General features: G+C 42.3%; 1 protein-coding gene across 2 annotated transcripts; it reads left to right on the plus strand.

The window, feature by feature from the left end:
• Positions 1–801: 801 nt before the first annotated feature.
• Positions 802–17,361, plus strand: RRP7A (ribosomal RNA processing 7 homolog A). 2 transcript variants are annotated; one of them, XM_020787886.3, is made up of 7 exons: positions 802–957; positions 4,445–4,587; positions 6,515–6,640; positions 7,301–7,424; positions 8,944–9,041; positions 15,156–15,354; positions 16,913–17,361. In XM_020787886.3, exons 1-7 carry the CDS (start codon positions 897–899, stop codon positions 16,996–16,998), a joined length of 837 nt encoding a protein of 278 aa, XP_020643545.3. In that variant the 5' UTR covers positions 802–896; the 3' UTR covers positions 16,999–17,361. The 2 variants fall into 2 exon arrangements, with proteins under 2 accessions (XP_020643545.3, XP_078232244.1); XM_078376118.1 differs by lacking the exons at positions 802–957; positions 4,445–4,587 and adding an exon at positions 5,280–5,991 and having other exon boundaries at positions 6,477–6,640.
• Positions 17,362–18,480: the final 1,119 nt, after the last annotated feature.

An 18,480-nucleotide genomic window follows, 5' to 3' on the forward strand; every position in this document is an offset into this window, starting at 1 on the left:
AAAAATATTTAGCAAAGCTATCGCTGGAGACATTTCCAAATGTATACCTATAATTTCCATGATAATCTGAGAACACAGATTTTGAAAAGGGTTTTCATCCTTGCTCAATATTCACTATTCCCCTAATAATCAGAACAAAACACACAATTAGTTTTGTCCGAGTTCACCGGAGTGGCACCTCACTTCCAGTCAGAAAACAAAATCTCTTCCTTTTCCAACCGTTTTGTTAATCTTCCGTCTTTCCTATCTCACTGATTACTCTTATCAAAAGAACTGGAGCTTTACAATGATAGGATTTTTAAAAAAAACACTTTTTAACTTGGAAATATATTCTCAACCATTCTGTTATTTGTACAGTACCATTAACGCCAAATTGGTAGGCCGGGAAGGGGTTAGGAAAACTCTGTATAGTATACAAGTAACGTGCCAAGAAGTACAGGTGCTGCCAGTGGAGTCTATTGCAGGAAAAGGCATGCCACGCGTGCATAAGGTCTGGGGGAGAACGACGGTTGCTGATTTTTTTTTTTTTTTAAATGAAGAAATCAGAAATCTTGCGTCCCACCGAGACATCACCACAGATCTCAAGGGCACCCTTTTCCACCCGCAGGCAGGCAGGCAGTCCTACCAGTGCTCACCTGGGAGTAAGTCTCACAGAATGCCGTCAAGAAAAAAAAAGGCCGAATAAACATACATAGGATCGGTCGCAGGAAGCCCCTGGCGGCAAAAAGGATGTTCTGACAGAAGAGAAAAGCAGGCCTTTCTTTCAGGGAGAAATCATGAGCACGAGATGCCCGCCTATTCCTTTCGCGCGAGGAAACTACCGGGCCCAACAGTCCTTGCGGCAAACAAAAGATTGGCGGAAGTGATGACGCTACTTCCTCCGGGGGAATGCGAAGATGGCGGCTTCCGCCAAGAGGAAGCATGTGAGAAGACTTGTCGCCCCTTTAGGCTACACGGGTACGTGAGCTTGGGGATACTTCTCCGGGATCGGGGTGCAGAATCCTGGGCGGATCGGCATGCATGTGTAGAAGGGCTCGAATGCTTCCCCGGGTTTATTCTCGCCTGGCAGCGCCCGGGGCTTCTGGAGCCGCCTTGCCTAAAAAAAGGAGCTGGATGCGTGTATTTTTTCTTCTTCTTGTCTTGTACATTTATTGTCGTTAAGATCCTCTTAATGGAGAGGTGTTAAACGCTGAATTATAAGAATACTGCAGTAGAGCCTCACTTCTACTATTTATTTTGACTTTTCACCTCTCCGGTGGAAATGAATACTTCCTCTAGGAATCAGGAGCGAATCCAGTGTTTCACTACATCTGTGAATGAGTAGCCCTCTCTCTCCCCCAACAGTTACAGAAAAATTGGAGTGGAAAACAGGTTTCGCTCTTTGAAACGGAAACCTTCCTTTGTTGGAAAAATAATTGGTTTTGTAGAGTTTTTGAACCATTCTTTAGTAAGTCAGTGGAAAGTGTGGCTTCCAACTTGGGTGCCAAGTTTACCCTGGAAGAAGGGCTGAGAAAATAAGCTGACTTTTGCTGCAACACCAGAGGCATTTTATGTGGTGGGATTTGGGGTTGGAATTCTAAATGAGCCTTTTGCCTATTTGACACGCGTTATTAACAGTGGTTTGCATCACTAAGATGTCACCTGTAACTTTTCTTCTAACATAGTCCTCTAATGTGCAGTGGAGACATAATGAGTGGAGTGTTGTGCAGGATTTTAAAAACACTGTCACCTTCAGCCCAGCTCCCACCAAATTTTAAAAGGCCAGTGTGGGAAAGAGAACTTTCTCTTTGCTCTTACTTTTTGTTTGGGGGTGCTTGCAGTTGAATCCATAACTCCATTAAAATCTTGGGTTTCCCCTTTGAATTATGTGAGTGGCCCACTAGTTTGTTACTGAAGCCTAGGAACAGATACTGTACCTTGAAACTGGCCTAAGTCCAATTAATTCCAACTAGAGTAAAATCAGTGACTGAACAGAATTTATGTAAGTGTTGATTTAACCAACTTTCCATTGATTCAGTAGGCCTGTCTTAGTTGGGATTAACAACTGGCTTTTGGCCAATGAGTTGGATCTCATATACTACCTTACATCCAAAGTACTGTATCTCTGTTGCTGTTTAAAAAAGACAAACTGAGAAAATATCTATTGAAAATATCCAAACACCCCAAATCTTCATAAAAAACTAGATGTCAAAGAAGTAAACAGAATTGCCATTTTTTTGTCTGTTTGGAAGACTGAAAGTGTGAGTTGGTATGGACCATTCAGTCACATGAATCTTTGTCTTCAGTCTGAAATGGTAGCCCTTCATTTTCCTAAGAGTCAAAATTGATTAATATGAGAACCACATTTTTTATTTACAGACTCATTTAATTTCTTTTGTTTAAATCATTTTTGAATTGTTCTTCTGTTCAAGTAGTGCTTAAGGTGATGTAGAATAAAATTAAGCATAATAAAATGCAACAGGTCCATCCATTTTTTAAAAAAAGGGGGTTATGTTAAGCAAGAAACAGGAATAATATCTGAAGTCACAGAACAGAATTAATCACTAGAAGCTTTATGGGAGATTATAATTTTTAACCAGCTATTTGAAGGTAAGAAAGTCAGCCTGGGAAGCAATTTCCACAATTAATGAAGATCGTATACAAAGTATGGAAAAGTCTGCCTTTTTATAACAGATGCTGAGAAGTGGGGAACAGAAGCTTTCCCTCTGCCACTCCATATTGCTTCAGGTATGACTGTCCAGCCCAAATCCATTGTACAGGGTGCTGGGAGAGAAAGTTCTGAAACAATAGAACATAGTGGCAGCCAGCAGAGGGGTCAACTCTCCACACCCAAGCTTATTTTTTGCTTTAAAAATAGACTTCACCCACTTGCCCTTACAGTGAGTTAGATCCTTGGTCCATCTAGCCCACTGTTGTCAACTCATTGCCCCATGATACTCTGATTAGCCAACCAACTAGGTGTGGGCTGGATAAAATGTCAGATGGATACACAGTTGGTTAGAGAACTTTGCTCTGAGAGTGCTCCTTCTCAAACTGGAAGGAGATAACAAGTAGGGTACCCTAAAGCTCAGTCTTGGGCCCTTCAACATCATTAATAATTACTTGGATGACAGAGTAAAGGGAATATTTACCAAATTTGCAGATGATACAAAATTGGATGGAATAGCTAATATCTTGGAAGATAGGAACAAAATTCAAAAAGATCTTGATAGGCTTAAGCACTGGGCTGAAAACAACCAGAAATGTAATGGGGAGAAGTACAAAGTTTTAGACCTGGGGTGATAAACCCAAGAACACAGTTACAAGATGGGGAATACTTGGCTTAGTAATACTTTGAGGAAGAAGGATCTTGGAATTGCTGTATATCTCCTCTATTCAGCATTGGTTAGACTTCATCTAGAGTACTGTGTCCACTTCTGGACAGTGCCCTGTAAGAAGGATGCCAACAAACTAGAGCACATTCAGAGGAGAGCAGCAAGGAGGCTCAGGGGACTGGAAACCAAGCCTTATGAGGAAAGACTGAAAGACCTGGATATGTTTAGCCTTGAGAAAAGAAGACTGAGGGGAGATATGTTAGCACTTTTCCAATACTTGGAAGATAGTTATACAGAGGAGGAGCAGGATCTGTTCTTGATCATCCCAGAATACAAGACATGTAATAATGGGCTCAAGCTAGAGGAAGCTTCAGGTTTAGGATGAATATCAGGAAAAACTTAACTGTTAGACTAGTATAACAACAAAGGGTTGGGAGGTGGTGAGTGCTCCAGTGCTAGAGGCATTCAGGAAACAATTGGACAACCAATTGTCAGATCTGCTTTGATTTGGATTCTTGCATTGATCAGGGAATTGGACTCAATCGCCTTATAAGCCCCTTCCAATTCAATTATTCTATGACTTGAATCCAGGGTTTCAGGGAAGATTTTTTTTCCTAGCAATATATGGAGATTTCTGGTCATCCTTGGTGCACCTGGCAAAGTACTGAGGATGCCTGATTCTGCATAATTTACACAATCAGACTAAATTAGTTGTGTTCAGGGTGGCACACTATTTCACTTGTTCCTTTGCCCAATCAGGTATGAGCATATCAGCAGACAAATATAGACGCTCTGTCACCCATAGTTTGGCTGTGAATGCAACTGTTTGTGTTTTGGTGTTTCCACCATTGTTCAGATGTCAGTGTACTTGTGGAAATTCTGATTAGCTTAGCACCATTATGGATGTGTTTCTTTAGGAATCTCACCCATCTACATTTTTAGAACTGCTGGATATTTCAGATAAATGGATCAAGTAATTGGCAAGGAGAGACAGAGGTGTCAAAGTTGCTGGGTATAGTCTGTTGGTTGTTGCGTGTGGTTTGCTTGTTTTGTTGTTGTTGTTGTTTAAATATACAGATTCCTCTCTGGGGTATGGTTCTTGCTCACAAAACTTTTCTTCCTCCTTTCAGCTATACCAGTAAAGTTTTCTGAAAAGCATCAGTCACCTCACTACCTCTATGTGAAGGAACACAAAGTCAGAGATGACAAAAATCATAGCAGGCCTCAAAACTGTACTCTTTTTGTCCTGAATGTCCCTCCATACTGCACAGAGGTGAGTTTATTCAACGAGGGGAAAAGGGCACTGCAAAGGCCATGGGAAGAAGGTTGTGGAGAGTACCAGCATATTTTGTGTGTGTGGCGAACTCTAGCCTTTGAAGGTCTGAATAATTAAGAGGAGTAGCACAAATAGTAAGAGACTGATCTTTGAACCAGGGAGTCTTTCTTACAGTTCTCACTATAGTCATAAATGTGTTACTGGTTTATCTAATGGTAAAGGAAAAACAACAGGCTTAAAAAACTAAGGCCAGAGTTCTCGAGAAAATTCACACATGTAAGGACTACTGCACACCTTTTTTCTCCTCCTGCAGGCTGCCCTTCCCATGATCAGTCACACACCCAGTTTTGTAACCTATGTGGCAACAGTTGTCCGGAGGAGAGCCTGATGGCGCCTCCATGATTGTGAAAACCAGTGGTCCCCAACCTTTTTGGCACCATGGACCAGTTGGGGGGGCGGGGGGCGTTTGGGGGCATTCATGCGTGTGTGGGCCGAGGGAAACATGCGTGCATCTGTGCTTCCGGGGTGTGCATGCGTCTGGGGGGTGGATGCATGCATGCAACCGTGTGTGGGCAAGGCATGTGTGTCTGCATGCATGTGGGGGGCATGTGTGCATGGGGGCTGTGTGTGCTTCCATGCATGGCGGTGTCCATGTGTCTGTGCATGCATGCGGGGGCGTACGTACATGTGGGGGGCTGTGCATGCGTCCCATGTGTGGAGGATGTCCATACGTCCACATTGGGGTGTGTGGTTGCATCCGCAGGGGAGGGGGAGGAGATCTGTCTCCATGGCCTGGTCCTGCCAAGGCCACGGTGGTTGGGGACCCTTGGTGTAAACCAATGGGATTTTGGTTCAAGAGGCTTATTTGAAACAAGCTTTTGTGGACTTCAGCCCACTTATTTGGGTGCCTTGGACTAAAACCCATTAAAGCTTATGCCAAATACAACTTGTTAGCCTTCAGGATGGCACAAGGGTCTCTTTTGGTTTCGCTGCAGCAAATTAACACATCTCCCCCCAGGAATTGTCTAACTCTGTCTCCCTGTCTATCACCACCCTCTGGGTGAATTACAGGTACAGGAATTTTATCTGACAGAAATTTTGTAAGGTTTGCTTAGGTATCTTGAACACTCTATATCAGCTGGGCTGGAGATGATAGAAGTTGTACTCCAGCACATCTACGTGAAGAAGTTTGCAGTTTTTTCAAGGAAGTGCTTCAGTTGATCTGTTCCAGCAAAACTTTGAATAAATCCTCTGAAAAAGGTCTTAAGCAAACAGCTGAGGGTATTTAAGAGAAAGCAAGGAGAAGTTGTCAGTCAGGAAGGTGGTGCAGGATTTAGTACAGGATCCATGGGAAGGTTCTTTAGATAGTAGAGATGATTTCTGAAATTGCTTCACCTGTAGCTGTGTGTCACATACAGCACTGATGGTACCTGTCTGTCATGGGTTTGGAGGGAAAGTTCCATCCTATGGGGAGTGGAAGGCGGGACATCAGGGGGGAGGAGCTGTACTGTATATATATTTGGAGCTGGTGTGGAGAAGGGGAGTTGGAGTCTGTGTGTCAGACTGGGTACAACTGTTTGTCAGTTAGTACATACCTGATAGGTTCAGGTTTCTATCTAGGTAGCCAGAACTGATAGGTTCAGGGTCTGTGCGTTACCTTAAAGTGTTCAGTGGGAACCAATCTGTTGCATGTGTATGATTAAGACTATCCCAAGTTCCAGTTTCCTATTTACCTGATTCTTTTATTTACCCTGTTTGTTGTTTCAATAAACCTTGTTCTTTTGTTTATTAAAATCCATTCCTGGTCTGTGTGACTCCTTACAGGGAATGGTTGGTGGCAGCATAACTACAGGGTGGGATACTCCAGTAGGTCTGGGGTTGCCACACTGTGAATTGTGCTAAACTTTTATTTCCTTGTCTGCAGGAATGCTTGTCAAGACTTTTCTCTACCTTCTGCTCAGTACAGTCTGTTGAGACGTGTGAGAAACCAACACTGGGAGAAAAAACAGAAGGCTCCAGGACCAAGTACTTCAAAGCTAAGATGCCCTTGGTAATCCTGCCCAGGGATGTGTAAAACCTCCAGTATCAGCATTTTGACAAGGAGAATGGAGAGCTTTTCATGTTGTGTGGAAGAAATGTGTGCATTGTGACCATTCTTTTCTTAGACACTCCTTGCAATTTGTTGCCTTCCTGTGCATCCAATACCCAACACTAAAGAACTGCCATCATCATATGCAGAACGGCACTGAATTCAGAATCTCTCCTTCCCAACTTTTGTTGGGAAGTACCCTTGGCAACTATTTAATGATGGGTTGAGTGAAAGGATGCATACAGTCTCCTGGCTGCAATCTCCATGCCATTTCTTTGTGTTCCTCTGTGGAGTCAGTGTGTGCTGCTGCTCTGTTTCCTTCTTTCTCCACACTTCCAAGCCTCCTAAAAGTCAAGTTGTGCACATGAAGCTAAACACACAACTGAGTCATTGAGGCAGTTAGCAGTCAGTCCCTGTGCAGATCTGTAGAGGAGAGGGGTCTGGCTTCCAGGTTGGAAGAAATACAGTGATGAAGGAGGGTGAACAGTCAAAAGGACTAAGGAAAATAAGAATGCCGCTTATGGAATCATTTCCACAACCGACTGAGTATTTCATTTGTTGGGCTATATGCAGATAAAAATAGACCCATTCCACAATAATAATGTGCTTTTCGATTCTTAGGGGTTCCATGTTGCTTACATCGTTTTCAAGAATCCTGCTGGAGTACAGGCTGCCAAATCCTTTTCAACAGAAGAGCCCTTAGTAATATCATCCAAGGAGCATCCTGTGCAAACTGGCATTCAAAGTAAGTTAAGCAGAGTATGTTAGCATAGAATTTGCCTCTAGCTTCTGAATCTGGTACAGTATATAGCTGTGTAGGGATTCATATTCAGGAAAAATAAGTCCCAGACAGACCAGCATTCATTTATACATTAAACCACGATGTTCACAGAATGATTTCAGATCAGTCTCTCAGCCTAGCTTAGTTCAAACAAATGATGCAAAGATGAAATGTAGGAGTGGATTGCAGAGAGCCCATGTCTGCTGCCTTGAGCTCCTTAGACCATGGATGGGGAAAAAATGTTGCTAGACTGTACAATAACTCCCTAACTGGTGGCCATGCTGGTTGGTAAGATTTGGAGTCCATCACCATCGGAAGAACCATCAACTTTCTGTCACCCAAATACAAAGACTGCTGTTGAGATTTTTCCCTCTCCATTTTCATCTATTCTCATTGCCAAGGGTACTAGCAAAAAGTCTTTGTGTAGTGTGTTGTCTGACTCTTTTTTTTTAGTTATTCCTCTGCAATTTTAACAAGCCAGGAAGTGACTACAGAATGAGTAGTGGCTTGGCAACCATCCAGTGTCAATGGCATTATGTTTTATAGCATTGCCAAGGACTACAGCCCCAAGAGGTAAATTCCGGTGACAACAGAGATGATATAATTTAGCAGTACCTGCCATGTTCTGGAAGGCATTGATTTGTTTTACAGTCCAGAGAACAGTGTTTTCAGGCCATTGGGCTTTGTTATAATAAAATTAAAATTTTTATAGCCAGATGGCTTGAGTAGTTACATGGTAAATTCCTTAACCGTGCCTGTTTAGCAGCTATTAAAACTAGCCAGTTTGCCAGTTATTGACCTGAAAGAGAAACAAGCTTCTTGTAAAGTTGTTATTGTACAAGTTGAAAAGAGTCAGATTTAGGAAAACAGAAAGCTGCTTTATCCTGGGTCAGACTACTGGTTCTCCTGGCTCAGTACTATCAGCTCTTAACTGGAAATAATGGCTCTCCCTGGTTTCAGGCAGTAATCTTTTCTGGCAGTGTTTGGAGTTCTCTGGTCTTTCTTGGTGGGCTCCCATCTAGGTACTCACTCACCAGGCCTGGCCCTTCTTGTTTCAAACATCAGACAAGACTGGGGGGGCAGTTGGAATGGTGTGATGATTTCTCTTTATTTCTCTTTCACTTTTTTGAGGGGGTGTTGCGCACCCATAATTGATTGCATGGTTTGGAATGTATGCAGAGAGAACTGTCAGGTTTCCAAAATATATATATTTTCCATATGGTATTTTAATGATGATTCCACAGTAACCATTTGTTGTCTTCCAAAGGGTAAGATCCCAAGTAGTAGATTCACGTTATGGGAAAAGAGATTTCGACTAAGCCCTGACAGTAACTGTTTGAGTGTGAAACAGGCTACCCTGGAAGATGGCTGACTTTCTTTCATTAGAGGTTTTTGGATGGCTATCTGTTAGGGATGCTTTAACCATAGATTTCCTTCATAAGCAGAAAGCAGACCTTTACAATTCTATTATTACTATTTTCAGAATGGATTACCCAGTATGCAGCTTCAGTTGTAGATCCTGCTGAGCTGAAGACAGAGGTGGATGTTTTTATGCAAGCCTACGACGAAAAGGTTGCAAAGGTATGGACGGCAAACCTCCCTTCAAGGTCCCGTAGATCTAAGCTGCTGTATGTTTTGCCATTGGTAATAGATGAGCAGAGAATTAGTGTGGTCTAGATATCAGAATGCTGCACTAGGTCCTGGGAGACCGGTTCTCTACTCAGCCCTTAAGTTATTGGGTGCCTTGGCTTGGTCAGCACCGTGTCTCTGCTATCTCAGAAGGTTCTTGTGATGTGCTCTGTTGAGCTCCTTGGAGGGAGAAGTAGAATATAATGTAATGCAGAATAAATAGAAAAACTGTGCAATCATGCACTACAGTTTTCCAAAAATAATTGGTTTCAGAATTTTTTTCCCCTTCTGCCACATCTGTTCCAGAGTATTTGGGAGGTTGCATGATCAGCATTTTCTGGCTAACCACAATCCTGTGTTTTGTTATTTTTTGGCAAGCCCATTTCTATCTACTTGGTATCTGATAAAGGACTTGATGCTGGGGCTGCCTCATTCAGCATTTAAGAAAAAGTTGCAACATGACCTTGTGCTTGTAAAATAATGTTTCTGAGATTGGGGGATGTGACTGCCTCCTCTCACGTCACAAAGGAGGTGTCACGTCACTCTTACATACACACTATAATCACGCTGCCACCATCCACTCCTTCATAAGACTCTTCAGACAAATGTATGATTTTAAAAATAAAAACTTGTATTTTATTGATAACAACAGAAGGAATGGTAAATCACTTTATTAACTAAAATAAAAAGGCAATCAGTAATAATAAAGTATCCCCTCATACACACTCTCTCTCAGACCTTCCCTAACACAGTACTTTATAACATATACAAGCCCTAACTCCCTAAGTCCCTACCAGACCCTATCCAAGCCCTATCTAAACCCTATCTCAGTCCCTATCTGACTCACACCTCATTCACTCCCCCCTTAAATACCATAGCTCCACCCTCTGAAGTCCCACCTCCCGTCCTGCTATAGGCAGATAAACTCTAGCTACAGCAGTGACAGGCAGATGACATCATCGCTACCGTCACATTACCTCCCCCCTTATAAAAGTTGTTTTGTGGGGGGAAAACTAAGATGCTTTTCACCCCAAAACAACTGCACATCAAATAAAACAATGCATACCCCAATACAACACTTAGCACAACCATATAACACTTTTATGCATAACCATATCTTTTTAAATATACTTACTTTCTAAACAAGCAATTGCATAAGTATATACACAGATAATAATGCAACAACAATAACACTTTTTTATAACTTTTACACATAGTTATATTTTAAGAGTCCATGTTTATTCAGCCGCCGTCTTCAGCTCTTCGGGATAAGGTGTCAGTAACACAGTTCATTGTCCATTTGACAACCTTACCCTCCAAGTCATAGTCATGCCAAAGCAGAGCCCACCTCATTAGTTCACTGTTCTGGGCTTTCATAGTCTTTGGCCATATAAAAGGTGAATAGTCCACGCACCAAATGAAGTGTCTTTTCCAGATGTAGGCCCTCACTCTCTGGATCACGTAAATGATGGCCCAACACTCTTTTCCGATGGTCGACACGTGCTTTTCTCTCTTTCGAAGTTTCTGGATCAGGTAGGACACAGGATGCTGGTCTCCGTTGTCATCACACCGGTACAGCACGGCTCCTACCCCGGCCTTCGAAGTACTGTATCGGTGTGGACGATGAATTCTTGTTTTAAGTCTGGAGCATGCAACACAGGATGGTTGGTAAATGCTTCTTTTAGCTTTCCAAAAGCCACCTTGCAGTCATTGGACCATGGAACGAGGTCCTTTCTCCTTTTCTTCATCAGCTCTGCATCAATCTGATGTAACATTCCTTTGGCTACATTAGGTTTGCTGTAGAAAACCTGCTGATACTTAACTAATGTTAAATCACTCTGCTGTTCTATGAATAGAGCAGGGCTGATCTGCACCTCCTCTGAGATGAACTTTTGCTGACCCCTCCATTCCCAGAGAGGTATCTCATGTTTTCCTTTATCAGCTGCTTTCAATTCAAACAGCACATTTTTTTCTTCACTACAAGAAGGCTTAAGGGCATTTACATGAACAACCCTTTTGTCTAGGTGTTCATCAAGAATGTCATTGAGGTTACTCATTTCATGAATCACTCTATATGGACCGTACCATCTCAGTTGTAGATTCTTCCCCTTGATGGGCCTCACCAGAAAGACCTCATCTCTAGGAATAAACTGAAGTTCCCTAGCCTTTTTGTCATACCACATTTTCAGTTTGACTTTTTGTGGTCTTAGATTCTCAGCAGCCAAATCTAGATTTCTTTCGAGGCTGTTTACCACAGAGTCTATACATGTGATCACATTTTGGGGGTTTCTTTTAACAATCTGATCCCAATATTGCTTACTTAGATCGAGTGGACCCCTCACATGTCTCCCAAATAATAGCTCAAAAGGGCTGAAACAAGTACTCTCTTGTGGAACTGATCTGTAGGCATATAAAAGTAACTGTGGGTTTTGGTCCCAGTTATTATGGTTCTCAGTTAAATAGGCTTTAATCATCCTCATGAGGGTTCCATTGAATCTCTCTGCCAACCCATCACTTTCCGGATGATAGGGAGAATTCTCTAAGTGTTTTACTCCACAAATCTGCCACACTCTAGTTATGAGCCTGGATGTAAAAGATGGTTCTATAATGTCTGCTTCAATATTTTTAACAGGTGTAGATACCTCTGGTAAAGGGCACATCTTAACCTCAGTCTGGTCACTGTTATAACTCTGTTTCTGGCACATATCAACTTTCTGACAGAAATTTCTAACCTGTTTTTCTATTTCAGGCCAATAAAACTTCTGGGTTATTCTCTGGTTGATTTCACTTATACACAAATGTGCATCAACTATGACTGAATACTTATCTGGTACCATTAACTGGCTTCTAATCTCAAGTTCCCCTTTTAAAATATTTAACTGTTTTTCCCTGTATATCAACCCTTGTTTAAGGGATAATCCTTTGCCAGCCACTTTTCCAAAACAACCTTTTAAAGTGGGGTCTGCTAGCTGCTTTTGGACAAATATATTTTCCTGAGGTATTTCCAGAGAAATTTCTAACTCCCTCTTGAAAATCAGTAATCTTTCCTGCTGCTTCATTTTGTTCTGGTAGTGATTGTGTAATCACAAAGGCACTCTTGACATGTTTTGAGAGATCAGTGCCTATAAGAACTGATGCAGCAGCAATAGGAATATTTTCATCATAACTTGAGATCTCCCCTCTAAATGTATCAATTTTAGAGAGCTTAGCTTCCTCTGCTTTCGTTTCTATGGCTACAGGGCCTTCTCTAGGGGGAGTCATCTGGCTGTTCTGAATGTAATACACAGACTTTGCCTCTTTTAAATTCACTTTCTGAGGTAAATTTTCTTTATTTTGTTTTGTTTTAAGACACTGGGAATCAATATGGCCCCTCTCTTGGCAGTTGAGGCAAATTTTTTCTTCCCATGAGTTTTTTCTAGCAAATTCTTCTAAATTTTCTTTTCCCTCCAAAACCTGGATCTTGGCTTGGCCCTGTTCTGAAGGCTTTCCAACAAAATGGCCGCCCACTTTCTGCTGGCTCTGAACTAGCCCTTTGGAATACTTAGGGTAGTCTTCCCATGTTTCCCTCATGTTTTCTTCAGAATAATTAAGGTTTTGAAGTTGTGCCTTAACCTGTGTGCCTTCTTTTGGTTTCGGAATAGTTTGTGGCTTTATCTTTCTTTCACACTCATAAACCTTATCCACTTCCACTTTGGATTGTAAATCTTTTCCCTCAGAAAACTCATCTATGCCGTATGCATCCTTAAAAACTTGCCTTAATAGAGTAAGCCCAGACCTCTGTTTCTCTTTCAGTTGTTCAATATATCTATTTTCTATTTGCTTAGATAAATTGCTAAGATTTTTCATATCTTCCATATACCTATCCCAGTCATCATCCCTATTGGATTTTTCCTCACTATTTATTTTCATTTGGCAAGTGGTGCAGCAGCTTTGATAAAATTCTTTTATTTCTTTTCCCATTTTTGGCCAGTAGTACTTCTGGGATATTTTCTGGTTAGTCTTCGCCATCCCTAAATGTCCCGATAGGGTGTCTGTGTGACATTTTTCCATTACTTTCTTCCTATATTTAGAAGGAACTACAAGCATTTTTTTCCTTCTTGGAGTTTATTAAGATCTCCCTACATAAAAGGCCTTCTTCTTCACAATAATATCTCTCACGGTTCTCAGGGGTTACTGGACAATTGCTAACCATCTTAAAGCACTGCTGCAAGGTTGGATCTATTTGTTGATCCCATTTGCTAAACTCAATAGAGTCCTCCCCCTTTGAGTTCTCCATTTCTATTTCTGTTTGTTTCATTCTGTATATATGTTCACCAGAGGACTCATCCTCTTGTGCTGAGGAAAATCTTTCCTGTTCACCATTTAACTTATCTCCAGAACTATCAGACATCTCTGGAGATTTTGGCTCAATTTCAGATGTTTTGCTGCGAGTTAAGGGCATTTTTAATCACAAAATTGGTTCTTTTCTATTTTCAAGCTTCTGTTTAAAATCACTTATTTTTTTTCTTTCCTGTGCTAAGGTCTGATATTTAGTTGCAGCCTTCAGCAGCACACAGCTAGCTGTAACTGTAACTATGCTTCTTTGGTTTTTCCCCTTACACTGGGCCCCTTGCCAAACTAAGGATACTTTATTTTATATTTCTGCCTTTGGCACCCTTTAATTCAGGCTTGTCCAACCTGCGGCCCGGGGGCCACATGCGGCCCAGGTCAGCTCGTAATGCGGCCCAGTGCAATTTTTTATTTTTAAAGAAATTCCAAAGTTTCAAGTTACACTACCGGCACTTGCGGCCGGAATGTGGCTGGGGGATGTCACAACAGTAGAGGGGGAGAGAGGGAAGGAAGGAAGGAGTGGGAGGGGAGGGGACAGGGAGGCTGCGTGACTGCATTGCACTGTCCCCATCAATTGGTGGACCCCCTTCCGGCCCCATAAAGCCGCCGGAGTCAAAGCTGGCAGCCTCTGCTGTCTTGAGATTGCAGCTGCCAGTAAACGCGCTTGGAGCGGGGCTGCGGTGGACGGCTAGGGCTGCCCCCCCATGCGGCCCAAACCAAATGTATGTGCGGCCCAAACCAAATTTTCATCTTCTAATGTGGCCCAGGGAAGGTGAAAGGTTGGACACCCCTGCTTTAATTTGTATTACAGCTCTACCCACTCACAGGTTCTGCTGTTTACAGTAGAGATCCCTCAGCTTTGCTGCCCTTGGTCTGTCCCCACATAGTTCACCTAACTCTGGACACTCTGACCAAACCACCACAGCCTCTGCTTTTGGGCCACTCTCCCTCACAAAATGGACACCACAGAGCTCATATATCAGTTCTTCCACTCTGAAGCTTAAGCGCCTCTCCACTAAATTTGCTCCCCTTGAGTCAAATTCTAGAGAGTTACCCATGCTTTACACTTCAGGTGACCCTAACTGAAATCCTTTTGCTCTGGTCACTTTGGCCAAGGCTTTACTGGACAACTCGTATCCCACCGCTGCCACCGGTTTTATTGTGACAGCCTCCTCTCACGTCACAAAGGAGGTGTCACGTCACTCTTACATACACACTATAATCACGCTGCCACCATCCACTCCTTCATAAGACTCTTCAGACAAATGTATGATTTTAAAAATAAAAACTTGTATTTTATTGATAACAACAGAAGGAATGGTAAATCACTTTATTAACTAAAATAAAAAGGCAATCAGTAATAATAAAGTATCCCCTCATACACACTCTCTCTCAGACCTTCACTAACACAGTACTTTATAACATATACAAGCCCTAACTCCCTAAGTCCCTACCAGACCCTATCCAAGCCCTATCTAAACCCTATCTCAGTCCCTATCTGACTCACACCTCATTCACTCCCCCCTTAAATACCATAGCTCCACCCTCTGAAGTCCCACCTCCCGTCCTGCTATAGGCAGATAAACTCTAGCTACAGCAGTAACGGGCAGATGACATCATCGCTACCGTCACAGGGGACAACAGTGAAATCAAAAGACATTTTCCTGCATCCTTGAGGAAAGACGCTTTCCTGCCTGAGTCTTTCCATTTTGACACATATTCCTTCTGTTGACACAGGAAGAAGCAAAAGCTCAGGAAGAAGATGGCATTCCAGATGAGGAAGGTTGGGTAAAGGTGACAAGGAAAGGTCGGAGGCCTGGATTACCACGGACAGAGGCAGCCAGCTTGCGGGCACTGGAAAGGGAGAAGCGCAAGCGAGCACACAAGGAGCTCCTCAATTTCTATGCCTGGCAGCATCGTGAGACCAAGAGGGAACGTGAGTAGTGTCCCTATAATTAGTTGGAAATCACTTATCTGTGCCTGGAGAAGAAGGAACACAGCCTGAGTAGTTTTCTCAGAGGATAGTAGAGAGGACACCCAGACCTTTCCAGAAACAGGGTTTTTTAAAAGTTTAATAAAATAGCTATTTAATAGATGACTGAAAGTTGTCCCAGAGATGAGGAGTGTTGTTGCAACAATTAAAAGGCTGGTCTGAGAGAAGAGGCACACACAAAACTGTATTACTTTGTTGTTATGCTCTGTATAACAGGAGTGTGCCATGATTCTTAGTGTTGGGCTAAATCCGAAAGATAGTGAAGTGAAAAGACTTAAGCTACAGCAAGACTTTATTGGTTTGAGTCTCTTGGATGTGGGACTAGAGAAAAAAATAGCTTTTGAGCTAGACTTTCAGGCTAAGTCCCATTGCACTTATCACAAGATTTATTTCTTTAGAAATATCTGAAGTTCAGGAATTTGGAGGTACAAAGAATGGCTTCCCAGCTGAACGCACTGAAATCTAGAAAGGAAATCAAAATTCACCAAGAACACCTTCAAAGGATTGTGGGTTTCTTCCATGAATTCAGAGTTTTGGGGACAATTAGACTTGATTACACAGACTCTGAGAAGAACAGGGTGATCCTGGCATAGCTCACGCTCCCAGACAAAAATGTAGTCTTTCTGAGCCAGCACTGCACATGCACAGGATGCACAAAAGGGGAGGGGAACGGACAGATGCGGGGGGGGGGGGGAGAGAATTGTGATCTAGTGATTCCTTTCAATAGAAATTTATGTTCTGAAGTAGTTGTACAAGACGTGAAAGACGGTGGTGTGAATTTTCACATGGCTGCAGCCTTTTTCTTTCCGTTGACTGCCCCAAAGATATATAACCTATGGCAAGAGTGAGACTTTTCATACCCCAGGGCGGAGTCTGGGAGCCACATGCCAGTGTTGGATGAAGTTGATCCTAATTTTCTCCTCTTCCTCTCTGCCCTGTGGACTGCTTGAGAGATTGCTTAAGCTGACGGCTGCAGGGTAGCTATTCATGGCCTACTGGTATGGAACAGAAGGCCTTCTATTAGTTTACCTAATTGAGGCAGCAGTGTCTAAACCAGAAGCTACAAAAACATTATATCCACCTGACATCTCCTACCAGTTCAGTTGGGCTATTTGCTTAGACCTGGTAGAATCACTTTTAAGTTGAGTTTCATTTGTTAGCCAGACAAAAATGCAGTTTGATTCTACTAGGGTGTTTTAGAACATAAACCTAGTAGCAAGTAAATTAACTACATGTTGTCAAGTAGACTGATTTATGGCAGTCCTTTCCTGGGATTTCTAGTATAGAACACTGAAAAGTTGTTTACCATTCCCTTTCTCTTGGGGCCTTCTGGGACTATGCAGCTTGCTCAAGACTACACAGGCTGGCACTTCTCCTGGGAGACACAGTTTGAACTTTGCAAATAAAAGGTTGACATCTTGCAGTTTTAAATATTAGAAATGTGAGATCTGTTGGGATTCATTAACCTCTGCTTATCTCAGTATCTTTCTGTGTCTTTCAGACATAGCCCAGCTGAGGAAGAAATTTGAAGAGGATAAACAGAAAATTGCACTTATGAGAGCACAGCGGAAATTTCGGCCTTATTGAGTTGCAGAAAGTTAGTCATTTGCAAAAGAATTGTGGTTGCAGTAAGCAGCGCACAGACAGGGGTTTGTGTGGCATTTTCAGGAAGCACAAACTAATCCCTGCTCTTTTCCTCTTCAATACCATTTTCATTATGAGTGAAACAAATGGATATGAATTTTTTAAAAACGGAGTCATTTTGTTTGCCGAGTATGCCAGAAGCTCACAAATGGGTTTCCCTGTACTTGAATACTATGTGAATTACATTAAGAGTTTCCCAGAACATTCCTGATTTCACCCAATGTCTTCCTGCCCACATTGGGTGATGTCTTCTGAGGCACTCCTTCAGAGCGACCTTCAGTTGTAAATAAAGGTTTCGATGTGCTATGGAATGCCTTTTGGTTTCTTAATCATCACTATTCTGCCACTTTTCTAGACCTGTGGTTGCCAGGTGTCTTACAAGACAAATATTCAGATAATCAGGTCTACAAGAGCTGCTTCTACAACTCTGTAAAGCTCTTGTCAATGAAGATGGGTAGTAAATATAATGTAAAATATTTCTGGTATTGCCAGAGAATAATGGTCATGGTGGAATATATCGTATCCTGCCTCTTCCTCATGGGGAAATGACCTGCTTATTTTACTGGTCAAGAATCTACACCATGTTGTTAATTGTCTCTGCAGTGAGGAAAAACTGAAGCATTTTTTGCTCATACTGAGTATGTGCCATAAAGTTGATTCCAATTAATGCAACCTTTCCTAGGTTTTTCTACCTCCCAAGTATAAGATGCTTAAAAGTTTTTCAAACATTCTCTCATTCTGGTGGTGCTCCAGGACTGTTCAGCTTTCCCAAGATTGCACAGGTCGGCCTTTTACTAAGGAGGCAGAGTGGGAAAACAAGCTTCCATCCTCCTCTGCAGCAAGGTGCTCCAACCCCTTGATGGTACACAGCCACCCTCCATGCTTGTAATTACCCTAAACACTTCAAGGAAATTGCAAAATCAAGTCTCACATTGAAAAGTCACTGGAGAACTGTACATGCTCTTTTCTCTGTCAGCTTGCCCTCCTGTTCTGGGGCAAAATCTATTTCAGTCCTGTGGGCACCACTACACAGTGGCCATTGGATTAGACTTCACTGAACCTAGAATGAAAACCAGAAGTCCAAAACACAAAGGTCAACTTTGTGTGCTGTCAAGTTGTTTCTGACTTATAGTCATCCTTTCAAGGGTTTTCTAGATCTAAGGCACTCAGAGGTGCTTTACATTTGCCTAAGTGTGCTTGTTTATTGTTGCACACAGCCCACCCCCAGATAATTTTGTTACAGTCCACATGCACCCCATGTACCAAGCAGCATCTCCTCAGCTCCTGCCTGCTTTTCAAGTTCCTGCCAAAGGGTTTAATTTAACCAGCATGAGTAGCTACCGTAATGCTTTCCCTTTGTTGAATTTACAAGTGTCGTCTTTTTAGAACATGAGTCTCTATGCCAGAAAAGCCACTGCTGCACAA

This window comes from Pogona vitticeps, chromosome 5 (assembly GCF_051106095.1).
Source record: "Pogona vitticeps strain Pit_001003342236 chromosome 5, PviZW2.1, whole genome shotgun sequence".
Taxonomy (NCBI): domain Eukaryota; kingdom Metazoa; phylum Chordata; class Lepidosauria; order Squamata; family Agamidae; genus Pogona; species Pogona vitticeps.